The sequence below is a fragment of the Selaginella moellendorffii genome, unplaced genomic scaffold, assembly GCF_000143415.4.
Source record: "Selaginella moellendorffii unplaced genomic scaffold, v1.0 SELMOscaffold_27, whole genome shotgun sequence".
Taxonomy (NCBI): domain Eukaryota; kingdom Viridiplantae; phylum Streptophyta; class Lycopodiopsida; order Selaginellales; family Selaginellaceae; genus Selaginella; species Selaginella moellendorffii.
In genome coordinates, this window is record NW_003314288.1 from 255,908 (window position 1) to 271,644 (window position 15,737).

The 15,737-nt window shown below is 45.8% G+C and overlaps 1 protein-coding gene across 1 annotated transcript; it reads right to left on the reverse strand.

Annotated features, from left to right (window-relative positions):
- Window positions 1-562: 562 nt before the first annotated feature.
- Window positions 563-2,341, reverse strand: LOC112348142 (pentatricopeptide repeat-containing protein At4g02750-like). The gene has a single exon (XM_024680238.1). The coding sequence runs from the start codon at window positions 2,339-2,341 to the stop codon at window positions 563-565; it is 1,779 nt and encodes a 592-aa protein (XP_024536006.1).
- Between the last annotated feature and the right edge of the window lie 13,396 nt (window positions 2,342-15,737).

Sequence of the window (15,737 nt, forward strand, 5' to 3'; positions counted from 1 at the left end):
AAGTAGGCTTGTATACTAGAGAGAAATGATTTGACCTGTGAGGCAGGAGGGGGTCACATTTATAGCTCAAGGCAGCACAAAATGTTAGATGGAGTCTAGAGAGTTGTCTTGGGATGAATTCACTTATTTCTTATCTCTTGAGTAAAAGTGGTTCTGTGTTTGCCAATTCTTTTTTTTTTCTTTCTATAATGCTTCTCCAACCTTCAAATCGTTATCTCAAAAGTCACTCTAGCATTGCCAAAACTTTACAAGAGTTTGACTCAAAGTTCCACAGAACTTGGATGATATTATACTGAACACAAACCAGATGTAAAGTTCTTGTCTTCCATTTTGACCACAGACTCAGTACGGCCACTTCAAGTCACCTGCAAACAAGCAAAGTAGTCTCTTCTCACTGGCAAGTTCTTGACAATCTCTTGGGCATTCCAGACCTGCCTAGCACGCCCAAATAGATCGATCATGCAGCAGTAATGATCAACAACGGGAGCACATGACCAGAAAGTGGTCCATGCTTCAGCCATCCGCTGCATTATGTTATTCTATTCACTAAATCTTGTTAAAGTTATAAAGGTTGACGCAGCTGCTTTTGCAGATTTGACATGAGCACGTAGAGTGCCGAGTCCCCTGGTTTCATCTCGAAGAGTTTCTCTGCGGCACGAGCTGCAACATCGATGTTCTTACCGCTACCATGAACTTTGCAAGCGCTGATCAAGCTCTTCCACGCGAGGAAATGTGGCTGGAAGGGCATCACCAGCAGCAGACCTTCAGCCTCGGCAACCATCCCGGCTCGTCCCAGCACATCTGCCATCGCCTGGAAGTGAATCACATTTGGAGAAATGCTGTACTCGGCCACCATAGATCGAAAGTAGTCGAGTGCCACACGGAGCTTCCCACCGTGATTGCAAGTCAGGAGAATCGCCTGGAAACTTATCTCGTTTCTGGCCTCGCCCTCCATCGCCATGCTACCAAAAAACTCAGCAGCTTTTCGCTCATGGCCATTCTGTGCGCAGCCATGGATCATCGCGTTCCACGACACAATGCTCCGATCAGGCAATGTGGAGAAGATCTTCCCGGCCTGCAAGAGATTCCCCCTTTGAGCGCTCGCGGCAAGGATCGCGTTCCAGCTCGCTGTGTCTCTCACCGGCATGGCCGCGAAGAGCTCCCGCGCTTGGATGAGGCAATTGCTCTGGATGTAAGCTCCCAGCATCGTGTTCCACGCGACGCTATCGTGCTGTGGCATTTTGTCGAACAAGGCTCTGGCATCGATCAAGCTCCCGTGCAAAGCAATTGCCGCCACCATTGCCGTCCAAGCGACGAGATCGCGCTGTGGCATCCGTGCAAACATCTTCATGGCTTCTTCGAGGTGGCCGTGGTTGGAGTAGGCCAAAATCATGGCAGTCCACACCACGTCGTCGTGATAAGGAGCTTGATCGAAGAGAATGCAAGCTTCTTCGAGCTGGTTTCTCTCGGCCAGTGCTGTGATCATTGTCGACCACGATGCAACGTTCCTCTGTGGCATGGCATCAAACAGAGACCTTGCTTCTTGCAAGCTGGATGCTGCCGCTAGCATTGCGTTCCACGAGATTATGTCGCGGTGTGGCATTTTACTGAAAAGCTCCTTGGATTTTTCAATATGCCCAATCTGGGCATATGCAGTGACAAGAACAGTCCATCCCAGCTCGTTGGTTTCGGGGATTCTCATAAACCAATTTAACGCATCGTTAACAAGACCTTTTCTTGCATACCCAGTAACCATAACAGTCCAAGAAACTATGTTGTGTTCTAGCATTCCATCAAAAACCTGGCTTGCCTGATCCATATGCCCGTTATGGGCATATGCTGTAAGTAGCGAGTTCCAGCAAACTACATCCCATTCAGGAACCTGATCAAACAATGCTTGGCATTCCTCTAAGTTTCCACGGTTTGCATGAGCCGTGATTACAGTGACCCATGCAACAATATCCCTTTGTGGCATCTGGTCAAACAGCTCTTTGGCTTCCTCAAGATACCCATTGTGGGCATAAGCGCCAAGCATCAAGTTCCAGGAGAATCTGTTGGGCTCGTGGATGCTGATAAACACCTGCCATGCTCGAGCCGGGCGCTCGCACCTTCCATAGAGCTGGATGAGAAGATTTGCGAGGTACCTGTTGGATTGGTGGTGGCTGCTGCCAAGGATGAGCGCGTGGAGCCTGGCGCCTTGACGCAAATCTCTTTCCTGGATGCAAGCTGTGAGGAGTTGCGCGTAGTCGTCGTCGAGCGACGACGCGCGTCGCTCTAGATCGTCCACGGCCTGTTCTAGAGGCTTCAATCGGTACGTCTGCGTGGTTGTGATTCCTCTCATCGATCATTTCCTTTGCTTTTACCGGCGTTTTCCTGGAATACAGTAAAATCTCTCGACTGACAAGATAGAGCAATGGCGAATAAGCGTACATGGGGCAATTGGATTTGTGCAGTACAAAGGAAACGGTGGTCATAGTGTATCTCGTCGCTTGGACGGCAATGGTGGCGGCAATTGCTTTGCACGGGAGCTTGATCGATGCCAGAGCCTTGTTCGACAAAATGCCACAGCACAATAGCGCCGCGTGGAACACGATGCTGGGAGCTTACATCCAGAGCAATTGCCTCGTCCAAGCGCGGGATCTCTTTGCGGCCATGCCGGTGAGAGACACAGCGAGCTGGAAAGCGATCCTTGCCGCGAGCGATCAAAGGGGGAATCTCTTGCAGGCCGGGAAGATCTTCTCCACATTGCCTGATCAGAGCATTGTGTCGTGGAACGCGATGATCCATGGCTGCGCACAGAATGGCCATGAGTGAAAAGCTGCTGAGTTTTTTGGTAGCATGGCGATGGAGGGCGAGGCCAGAAACGAGATAAGTTTCCAGGCGATTCTCCTGACTTGCAATCACGGTGGGAAGCTTCGTGTGGCACTCGACTACTTTCGATCTATGGTGGCCGAGTACAGCATTTCTCCAAATGTGATTCACTTCCAGGCGATGGCAGATGTGCTGGGACGAGCCGGGCTGGTTGCCGAGGCTGAAGGTCTGCTGCTGGTGATGCCCTTCCAGCTGCATTTCCTCGCGTGGAAGAGCTTGATCATCGCTTGCAAAGTTCATGGTAGCAGCAAGAACATCGATGTTGCAGCTTGTGCTGCAGAGAAACTCTTGGAGATGAAACCAAGGGACTCGGTGCTCTATGTGCTCATGTTGAATCTGCAAAAGCAGCTGCGATGAGTCCATTTGGCTGGTTAACTTTCTATCAATGTAACATATGCCAAAGTACAATAACAAGATTTAATTAATAGAATAATAGAAATAATTATAAGTGTGAAAGGGAATACAGAAATGTGCATATCAATTAGCCCAAAAACCCTAGTTTATATATAGGAGTGAGTGGTCCGGATTGAAACTAATCCGACGGCTACGAAAATCCCACTATACTAATATTAATATACGGTATTGTAGCCATATACCTGGCCCTCACATCATCTCCCCCTCTCGGAATAATGAAAGACCATCAAGGTTCTCTTGTAGACGAGCTGGGATCTGGAGGAATGTTAGGAGGAGGCATCGGCGGATCTGTAGGTGGTATTAACTGCTCCTGATCCCTTTGTATGAAGCGTTTCAACTGTTGCACATGCACAATCTCTGGAGGATTGGCTTGCTGGACATCATGTTGAACCTCATAAACTTGTGGTCCAACTTGCCGCAACACCCGATACAGTCCTTTCCACTGTGCAAGGAGCCCCTTAGATAAACCACATACCGTAAGATGGGGAAAACAGACTAACACCAAATCATCCACTTTGTACTCTGCAGGTGCACAATGATGGGAATTGTACCGCCATTGTTGTCCCACTTGTACGCGGCCTAAGTGTTCGGTAGACTCCACTCGGACAAGTGGAAGAATGCTTGTCAAATACTGATCTCATGATTTAGCATCCACAGCTCGTGGCAATCGCGAAGGTAAACCTAGCTCCGTTGGTAGTATTGGATCATGACCATATAGGAGTTTATATGGTGAAGCACCAACAGAACTCTGCACCCCTGTGATATATGCATACCGAAGAGACGGCAAATAACCATCCCAATCTGAATGCTGAAAGTTCATATACTTCGCAATCATCCCCTTGAATATCCGAATGAGCCGTTCCATCAGACTGTCTGATTGTGGATGATAAGCATTCATGAAAGTGTGGCGTATCCCCAACCGAAACGTCAAAACATGAAATGCCTTAGCCATAAATACGGGACCATTATCCGAAAGAATCCGCTCTGGACAAGAATGCTGGAACACCACTTGATTGAGGAGGAAGTATCCAACAGCAGTTGCAAAGGCATTAGCAAGAGCACCAACTTCCACCCAACGAGTCAAGTAGTCAGAAGCAATAATAACATACTCATTGCTAGCAGTTGACCGTGAAAAAGGTCTTATAAGATCAAATGCCACCAACTCAAACGGACGGGAAATTGCAATTGACTCCAACTGTCCTTCTGCAGCATGAGAGGGAGTATTACGAGTTTGGCACCAAACGCAGCTACGCATATACCGAATAATATCACGTCGCATCTCCGGCCAATAGAAAGACCTGCGCAACTTCTCGGTTACACGACGATGTCCCATATGCCCTCCTAGAACAGAAGAATTATGGTAGGCATGGAGAAACTGTGGAATAAAGATAGAAGGTACCACCAACCATAAATGATCATTAGGATCCGTCCCCACAAAATAAAGAAGGCCGTCTTCAAGGCGATATTGAGAATGTAAATGCCGGAAAAGCAAGTCATTAGCAAGTGATGCAGGATTCTCAAACCCATCTCGAAGCCTTCGAATCCACGGCTCAATCTTTTGAGCCTCGCAAACCTTATCAAGAGAAGGTAAATCTTGCTCTGCGTCTTGTGGACACTGAACGTCAAGTATAGCAACCATTGATGGCACAGAATCCTCGTCTAGAAAATCCATAGAGGCTAGAACAACAGGCTCATCAGAAACATGAGAAGAGAATGGAGAAGGAAAAGGAGCTCGAGAAAGGGCATCAACATCAGCCATAGAACTCTCTGGGCGATGAATAACATCAAAATCATATATCTGAAGTTTCAAAGCCCATCAAGCAGTACGACCAACCAAGTTCTTCCGCTTCAATAATGAAATAACAACAGCATGATCACCTTCAAGTAACATCTGAGAACCATGTAGATATGCATTAAGTTTCTCGAAACCCCAAACTGCTGCCAAACACTCCTTCTCTATTGTGGAGTAGGTCATTTCCGCTGGTTGTAATGTACGGCTTATATATGCAATAGGATGGCGTTGACCAGACACACTCGAACTCTCTTGCATCAACACACCTCCAAGACCAATGTCATAAGCATCCACGCGCAAAATAAAAGGTTGAGTGTAGTTAGGATATGCCAAAACCAGAGGAGTCGTCAATAGCTCTTTGAGATCCCCGAACGCCTGCTCACAATCCAGAGACCAGATGAAAGATGATGTTGATGACTTCAGCAACGCTCGCAACGGTGCAGTGCGATCAGAAAGATGATCCACAAAACGACCGAGATACTGCACCTTGCCCAAGAAGCGCTACACATCATTCACACACTTCGGAGTAAGGAACTTTAGAACAGCCACAAGTTTGTCAGGATCAACTTGCAAACCCTCACGAGAAATACGGTACCCAAGATAAGTTGTATCCTTGGACCCAAACACGCACTTCGACCGCTTCAACTTTAAACCAATGTCGCATAGCCGATCCAACACTTTACAAACATCACGAACATGCTCCTCCCACATCCCCTCCGAGTGAATCAAGACATCATCAATGAAGCTAGCAGTCACCTCTGGCATATCACAAAGAACCTCATCCATCATCGGCTGAAAAGTTGCTGGAGCATTGTTCAAACCAAACAGCATCACCAAGAACTCGTACAAACCAAACGGTGTATGAAAAACAGTCTTAGGAATATCTTCTTTGGCCATCGGTATTTGCCAGTACCCAAAAGCAAGATCTAGCTTGGTGAACCAATGACTTTGCCCTAGACGATCCAAGAGATCAGTAGTGTGAGGAAAAGGGTACACATCTGGGATCGTCACTTCATTTAATGGATGATAGTTGATCCAGAAACGAATACTCCCATCAGGCTTCGTCACAAGATGAGGTTCACATGCCCAAGGACTCCACAACTTCCGAATAACACCCTTTTCCAACATCACTTTGACATTTGCACGTAAAATCTTGATCTCCTTGGGTGACCGATGACGAACAAGAACCTTGATTGGACGAGCATCCCCGGTTGGAATCGGATAACGTGTGGCAATCTTGGCCCCAGACGATAGGTTAAATTCAAAAAGATCAAAATACTCCTTCATGAGCCGGTCAACAGCTGCAACACAAAGATCATCAGAGGGATTGGAAAAGGGAAGTGCAGAACAAGATGGAAACATAGGAGGAAATAGTGAGGGAACAAAAGTAATGGAAGCAGAGGTAGAAGTAGAGGGACGAAGAGGTACAGAAGTGAGAGGAATGGATGAAACATAAGGAAGTATGAGACAAGGGGGAGAAGCCTCAAAGTCACACTTGGTATGATTGTGCTGCAACTAATCCATACCAAGAATGAGGTCAAAAGCTTGACTCGGCACTACCCGCAACGACGGCAACTCAAGCTTGAGATCGCCCACATGCACAACCAGGTCCACCTCATCTCATGCACATGCATGTGTACGGCTGTTGCCATAAAGAATGAAAATTGGATCCGCCTCACGACACAAGTGTAGACGACAACATGTGGCAACAGGTCGAGCAATAGAAGATAAACTCGAATCTGTATCAACCAACACGGAGAGAATAATAGGAGACCTCTTGTTATAAAAATGAGCTTGGAAAGTAAACATTGGATGAACCAATGCCAAGTGAACCCCTTGATGATACTTCTGAAAGAAAGATGGAGGGGTCACTAACTTATTCGCGCAAAGTCCCTCCATTACTCGTGCAACTCCTCGTTTCCCGGTCTCAGTTTCCAAACCTTCCACTTCAGCAGCACCAACGGGACGTTGCTGACGCCAAGGTCTCCACCCAAGAAATGGAGTTCGCCAATCCGGAAAGCACCGACAATGCCGATAAGTATGACCAACTTCATCACACTTATCTTAGTAACGGACATCATGGTGTAAGCTCCTAAGTTTGGACTTCCCGGGAGGTCACCCAGCCCAGTACTATTCAAACCCAAGGACGCTTAACCCCAAATATCCCAAGACCCTTAACCGATTGGAAAAGGGGGTGCACTCTTATTCATGGGCACTTTCCCTCTATATTTGAACCCTATGGACTGTCTCTCGAGTCGTTCCCTTTGGTTGCTTACAATCCACCACGCTTCCTTGCAAGTTCACGCCCTCGTGAACGGAAGCTAAGAGCCGCAGCTCTCCTGAGAGCCCCACTCTCTTGACACCCTACCCCTCGGGTCGAGCCCAGCGGGAGCAAACTGGACTAGCCAGATGTCAATCAACATGTGGTGCGATTCCCTTAGCCAACCAACAAAGTCGGACCCGAGACCCCTCTGATAACAAATGTAAGCTCCTGAGTTTGGACTTCCCGGGAGGTCACCCAGCCCAGTACTATTCAAACCCAATGACGCTTAACCCCAAATATCCCAAGACCCTTAACCGATTGGAAAAAGGGGTGCACTTTTATTCATGGGCCCTTTCCCTCTATATTTGAACCCTATGGACCGTCTCTCGAGTCGTTCCCTTTGGTTGCTTACACACGGCCACGTCCACGTCCTTGCCCTTGTCCTTGGACTCGAGTAGCAGCAGCATCAACCTCCATTGGAACAGGACCATCACTCATAGGAAGTGGAGCGGAAGGATGTGCAGCGAGAAGTGGAAGAGGCAACGTCTCATAACGTTGTGCCAAGTGAAGAGCATTGTCAAGGGTGGCAGGAGCAAATGCATGCACAAGGCCGACAAAATTTTGACGAAGTGCTGGCCACAACATTCCTAGCTTGATCCGCTCTGACATATTGGGCTCCGCACAAAGCAAAAGACTTCGGAAACAAATGCCAAATTGCATCACCGACTCAAATGGCCCTTGGCAAAGACGATGCAATTGTTGGAAGGCATCATCACAATCGTCAGCATGTCTGAAGGCGCGTTTGAAGACGTCCGAAAGAACACTCCAATCCCTACGAGTGGCCGCACTCAATCCATTGTACCACTACAACGCCATCCCTTGGAGACACATGGGAAACTCACACAAATGTTGAGCATCATCCCAAGAATGATATGTGGCAATCACCGTGAAGTGATCGAACCAATGGTACACATCATCCCCAAGATTCCCATGAAAGAACTCCAGCCGAATGCGAGGATTGGCACCAAGAGCAGGAGGAGTTGGACCACGTGCTGTGAATGCCGCCATCAATTGAGTTATTGCAAGCGCATAGCATCAAGCAATTGGACCAATTGCTGCTCTAGAGTCGAAGAAGGAGATTGCTGATCTGCCATGAAGACGGATAAAGAAAGAGCAAAAGAAGAGAAATGACAAAAAAACGAGAAGGAAATGGGAGATCTAGATAATGCAAAAAGCTAGATCTAAACCAAAATCCTGAAAAGGAAGAACAAAAGAAAGGAAATGGAAAAAGCTAGATCTAGATGATGCAAAAGTTAAATGTAAACCAAAATCCCAAATTCAAGCACTCCTCAAGGACAATCAATGTGAGTGCTTGGAATATGGAAAAGGAATACAGAAATGTGCATATCAATTAGCCCAAAAACCCTAGTTTATATACAGGAGCGAGTGGTCCGGATTGAAACTAATTCGACGGCTATCAAAATCCCACTATGTTAATATTAGTATACGGCATTGTAGCCGTACACTTGGCCCTCACATAAGTAAATTAAATAAGAATAAAAAATTTATCGAATAATATCTCATTAATTGTTGCAGCTTATATTGCTGCTACGTGATCGATCTGTTTTGGCATGCTGGGCATGCCCAAGAGATTGTCAAGAGCCTGCCAGTGAGAAGTGTAGTATTTACGACTTTGATTAATGTTGCAGGTGACTTGAGGCGGCTGTACCTAGTGTGTGGTCGAAATGGAAGACAAAGTATGAGGTTCGTGTTTGGTATATTAGCATCAAAGTTCTATGGAACTTTGAATCAAACTCTTGTAAAGTTTTGGCAAATCTAGAAAAGGAATGCTAGAGTGACTTTGGAGATAAGGATTTGAAGGGTTGGAGAAGCATGATAGAAAAAAAAAGAACGGAACCACTTTTACTGGACTAACTTTCAAATATTCTTCCAGAGATGAGAAATAAGCGAAGCCGTCCCAAGACAACTCTCCAGCCTCCATCTAACATTTTGTGCTGCCTCGAGCTATAAATACGAGCCCCTCCTGCCTCACAGACCTCTCTAATATACAAGCCTACTTGATCTTAGTCTGAGCAGCAAATCATGGAGAACAAGGCTTTCTTGGTGATGTTTTTGGCGCTTGCCATGTTTGTGATGATGCTGGCCATGGGCGTAGACGTGGGAGGAATCGCAAAGGCTGCTGCCCAGCGCTGCCAGTCGGGGTGGTATTGGTATGACAACAGCTGCCACCGTTGCCAGAGGTGTTGGGTCTGGCGCAACTGAAACCTCCCGTTTCAAGGGGTAAGCCCAACTTAAGAGTCAGCATCATAATTCTTCTGAACTCATCATTCTGCAGTGCCAGGGTCTGGAAAGAAGAATAAAAGAACATTGATTGCATGAGATCCAACGATAATATAGAAACTGTCCAGGCCTTGATAAAAATCTCTATTTCCCATCTGGATTCATAGCTTCATTTCAGGAGTTTACTTCATTTTGACTCCAGGCCTGCCGACTGAGCTTTTCTTGTGTGGCACTTTTACTTCCTTCTTCGTGTTGCAAACTTCGTTCTATTCCCAGTGGCCCCAGCATTATAGAAGAGAGAAGGAATTGACAAACATGGAACAACTAACTTTCAAATATTCAAGATGCCTTCCCAAGAGCATTCTAGCGTCTTGAGCTATAACTATGATGGGGATCACAGATCAAACCACTTCTCTCCAGTATACTAGAGCTTGTTTCTCTTAGTTTTTGCAGCAAATCATGAAGAACATGGGCCCATGGTTTGTTGTGATGATGCTGACCATGGGAGTGGATATGGGAGAAATCGCAACCGTTGCTGCCTGGTACTGGTATGACCGATGCCCTTGATGATGGCATTGATATGTCACAACCAGAGAGCTATAAGCTCCTCTGTGTGGTGGTTTCAGAGATCTTTTGCAAACTTTTGGCTACAACTCACTGTGTGTTCTGGAGTTGCATGGCCGAAATGAAAGATTAATGAATCAGGGATTTCTATTGTATTCAAAGCCATAATAAATAGACTAGTGTGGATAAGTTCTAACTCAAACGGTTACTTTTTTCTCTCCTTTTTCTTCATAGTTGTTGTTTCTTTCTTTCTTGGCTGTTTCTTGGTTTTCTTTTTTGCTTGTAGTTGCTTCTAGTTTTTTTTGGTGCTTATGTGTTTCTTTTGCAGTAGCAATAGCTTGAATAACACTTGTGAATTCTGGACTTCTTAAACCAATCCCACTACTAACTTGCACCATTGGTATAAATAAAAAATGATATTATGCTCTTACAAATAATTTTGCATGAAAGAATGCCACTTTGTATGCTTGCGCTGTTCACACTGCTCAGTTTAAAGCTCAAATGAACCCTCTAGGAAACAAAGCCACAACCTTGACTGGGAAGTGCTTTCACCTTGATTTGGTTGCTCAGGCTGTTCAGAAAGTTTGGGATGCTCAAGCTGGTTGGGCTGATTGCTTGGTTGCTGCTTGGGCTGCACTGTATGGATCTCAGGCAGCTTGGGTTGCATTGGATGGACCTCAGACTTCTCAGGGTACACTAGATCCTTATGCTAGTTTGTGATTGAGGTTGCTGCTTGGCTTTCTAGCCCCGAGTCTCCAAATTGTTTCCAAAATCTGGTTCAAAGTCGTTGAAAGATGCTGTGTGGAGTGTACTCAGCCCAAAGTGAGTGTTCATGGCATTTTTGTTCAACAGTCACAAACCACTTGCTCTGAATCCGTTAGAGCCATAGCCATGGCTCTGCTGGATAATTGCAATTAACTTTGTGTCCAAGATGCCCAAAAGTGTGTTCATCCACGCACTGTCAAAGTAATGCTTGTAGGGGTCGACGTTCAAAGACTGCACGTGGTGAGAAGTGTGTGTGGCTACGTCCACGCCTAACAGTCTTGCTGTTCCCAGGGCAAGCTTGGTCACATAAGACTTGTGGCCATCAAGATGAGAGTTTGTGGGCAAGCATCCACCAGGGATTGATTTCATAAAGTGTTCAAGCTGAAGTGGCCATAGATTGTTCGTCATTCAAGCTTTCTTACCGATGGCAAATGCAGCTCCCACTCACTGCAGCATTCACCACCACTAGAACAATCATGTGCTCAGTGTTGTTTGGTACAACTCAGTAGCAGGTCGGGCAGCCAAAACTTTGACACCTCCAGAAAAATTGGCTCAGACACTGGTTTCATCAACATTCCAGATGTGATTTGGCTCATAACTTCTTGCATCGTAAGATGCATCAAGATTCTCATAGAATCGTGACACAACTTCTTTGCTCAAGAACTTTGCACTGCTACTGATCTTTGGGTGCCTTTTCATAAAGCTATTGCTCCACTTTTGGCTCGGTCCTGTGTCTGTCCAGGTAGTTACAGCTTTGCAGCTTCTTTCACCTAATTCATGGTCAGCGGATAAACCAATCTCTGCTCGTGTTTCACCATGGCAACAAGACTACCTTCTCCGTTGGATGTAAGAAGTGTGGGTGGGCCTGGGAGCCCCTTGCTACGTCCACCTTGAATTTGTAAGCTGTTTCTCTCTTAGACGAGTTTCCATCTTTCACGATTTGAATGGCTTGCTTCATTAATTCCTCGTTCCAGTTTCTAGTATACCCTATCTGCTTCTGAGCACATGCTTTGGTAGCAGGTTGACTTGCTATAGATGCCTGGAAACAACATGGAAATACAGCAGAGAAGTAAGTTGCACTTCGTTTTCTTTTAACCTGACCATCTTTTACCTTTGCAGGTCCGGGACATTGGCTTTCACTGACATGAGCTGCCTGACAAATTTTCTGCACAACGGGCTGGAAAGTGGTTCAGTTAAGACCTCAGAGGACGCTACACACTTATAGTGTACCTCTGGATGCAGTGACGAACGGGATAGCCTCCAGGAGCTACAAGTGTTTGCACACGAGCTCTTGGAAATAATGTTCTTTTGCTCTTTGGTACACCGGTTGGTTGCTGTACCTTTTGGACCAGCCAAGGAAGTATCGTGAGATTTCCTTAGAGTATGCATGCTGTGCTGGCTGAGATTTGCAGTTGATGTAAGATTTACTGTTACATCATGTAACAGTAAATCTTGTGATAGGATCTAGAAAACACAAAAGAAAGAAATGCTTTCCTTTTTACAAGAATGTTCTTACCTCAAGATTCTATGCGTTCTTTTCGGTTTCAGCTTGATGAATAGCCAAGCTTAACAAATCGCTTCCTTCTACTGTTTTCTGATCTCTAGAGATGAAATAGAGAAATGGAATGAGTTCTAAATGGCTAGATTTCTGAGTGAAATAAGCGATCAACTCTTGTATGACACTGAGATCCATCATAAAACCTTTCATGCCAATGAAACCCCGTGTGATTCTGCATTTTACCTCATGGAAACCGCCAAAAATTGCCACGTGATTTTACATTTTACTCACGATTTATGAGTTTTTTCACTAAATCATGAAGAACATGGCATGGTTGCTTCTGGCGCCTGCCATGGTTTTGATGCTGGCCATGGGAGAGGATGTGGGAGAAACCTCAACGGTTTGTTGCTTGGTATTAGTTCCTTTTCTTATAATGCTGGGACACCACAACAACACTAAATGAAGCTGTGAATCCAGATGAGTAAAGACAACACTTTTTGTTTTTTCACAGTTTATAATATTTATTATTGTTGAACTCATGCATTACCGCGCGTCCACGCGTTGCTATAGACTTCACTGCCACTAAAAAGAACAAAAATCCAAATAAACAGTTGGATCTTGACGATCTTTAGAAGAGAAGTGTGTGTTTCATTTCATTTTCGATCGAGAGAGGGTGTATGTAGTTGCTAGACTGTCTTGGGAAAGAGATCAAATTCGTTGAAAAACTTGTCTCCACAGCTGCGTCATATTTCCATCTTGTTGCTTATCCAAGTACCAGGTCGAGACTAAGAAGGCACAACTTTTGACAAAAAAAGAAAAATAGTTTATTTCATATTGTGAGGTCCAAGTGTATGGCTAGATCGCTTTACACCCATGGATAGATTGACTCGAGATTTCTTAGTTGGCTTTCTTTCTTTTTTATTTTTCATGTTCTAAATTTTCTTGTCATTCTGGTCATTGCGAACGTTCAACAACTTTCCAGAAAACACTGACATTTTCAGGGCATGAAAATTTCAAACACATCACAGAAGGCTCATAGGACTCCAAAACATTTTCATTCACTCTTATTCTCTATATCTCATCCACGCTGTCAACCCAAATTTTCACGATTCGAAATGCTCCCGTGGTTCTTCCAGGGCAAACTTTGGCGATTCTCAGCGGATGCAGCGGCTGCCATTTCTCCTTGCTGGCATTGATGGGATCTCCGTACAATTGCATTGCATGCGGCGAAGACCATTCCAGTAACATCCTCCGTGGTAGCGCTTGGCCATACCGGATTGATCGATTGACAAGAGTCGATTGGAGCATCACAACCAGGCCCAGGCACACCTAGCGGTGGGAGTGGAGCATCACCTAGGCAGCGATTGATTGATTGAAAATCGAGGGATTTGGAGAGAGAGGAGGAGAAAGAGAGGTTCAGATATTTTATATCAAGGCCTGGACAATTTATATATTATTGCTGGAACTCATGCAATGCCATCCAGCATTGCACGATACAGAAAACACATTATCAGTGTCTTTATTCCTGTTTCCAGACCTTCGGCACTGCAGAATGATGAAATCAAAGGCAATTACGATGCTGATTCTTAACTTGGGCTTACCCCGTGAAACGAGAGGTTTCAGTTGCGCCAGACCCAACCCCTCGGGCAACGGTGGCAACTATTGTCATACCAATACCACCCCGACTGGCAGCGCTGGGCAGCAGCCTTTGCGATTCCTCCCACGTCCACGCCCATGGCCAGCATCATCACAAACATGGCGAGCGCCAAAAACAACACCAACAAAGCCTTGTTCTCCATGATTTGCTGACAGACTAAGAGAAGAGAGAAGTGGTTTGATCTGTGAGGCAGGAGGGGCTCATATTTATAGCTCGAGGCAGCACACAATGCTTTAATGGATTCTACAGAGTTGTCTTGGGACGGCATCGGTTGGTCCTTATACTGCTGGGATCCACATAATATCTCATGCGCTCTCCAACCCTTCAAATGAGGGTCCTTACATGATTTGTTTACACTCTAGCTCAACAAAATCGCCATTCCTCTTCTACCGTTGCTAAAATTTAACAAGCTCATACTACAAGCTTGGAGATAGAGAAAGCCATGGAATTTAGCTCGAAAGATCCTAGCGTTTGAAGCGACACGAGTTCTTGTAAGACCTTCGGCCTGTGTATGGGCTGGAGTTGTTGACACTCTTCAGTTATGTCGTCTCTTTGTCTCCATGCTCTCTCGGTCATCTGTCCATACTGCTATGACTGAATCTCAGTGATTAGCGGCGTCTATTCATCAGCACCACCAACAGTGGCAGCAGCAGCATGAGCATGCCTATCGTGGCAGCCCATTTCAATTTTGCCCCCAATTACTTTGCCCAAATCCAACAGAAACTCTCCCTATGCCCTGCAATGCATGGCTGAGGCCAAAGCATATGTCCTATGTGGCATGGTGATTATGGTACTAGGCCTGACCCATCGGACGGAAATGCCACTATCACCCAAGTGGAGAGATTGCAGTAAGTGGATTAACGGTTATGCCTGAGCTCTGAGCCCACCCCAAGCTCCTCCACCCTCTTCGCATTGTCACGAGACAGTGTTTTGTAGCTTTTGCGCGTGGGTATTGGGAGAGTGATTGCTGGATGGGGATTTTGTTCTCACAACAGATGCCCAGGGTGGCAGTTGCTGATAGTGCAGCTCTTCACTAGTCTTCAAAAAGCAGAGGGGGAGAACAGAGGACTTGCTGACCTATATTGGCATAGTCTATTAAGGCATGTGCTGCAAGCACATGTTTGCCAGCACGTGATGCTCCACCATTTTTATAAGGCATCTTGATGCCTTTTGTGACACTATTAGAGGCCATGCGCATATCCCACCACCTGCTATGAGAGATGGCCAAATTTCCACAATTATGAGGTAGGCAAATGCTGAGAGCTGCAACTTATGAAGCCCCTTTGCTTTCCTTGGGTGTTGAGAGCTTTTTGCCACTGTCTAGACAACCAGGAAACATCTTTGATTTTGAGGGGAATATGAGAGACTTAGCTCTAAATGCCCTCTTTCTCCTGGCAAATGGTGGTCTACAGCTAGTGGGGGTATGTGACAATGCCTAGTGTGCATCTCTAGCACCAGCTGCCATGTGGTATGTCATGTAACAACACAACATCAATTGGGTCATCCAAACTATTGTAGTCTACTTGACCACTAGAAGCTTGGAGAATGAGAGGCATAGTTTCAGCAATTAGTCACTCTAGGGATTTGATGGGAATTATGCGAGTTTTGTATG

Excerpts from the sequence above, each read along its gene's own strand:
- LOC112348142 (XM_024680238.1), bottom strand. The coding sequence starts at position 2,341 with ATGAGAGGAATCACAACCACGCAGACGTACCGATTGAAGCCTCTAGAA.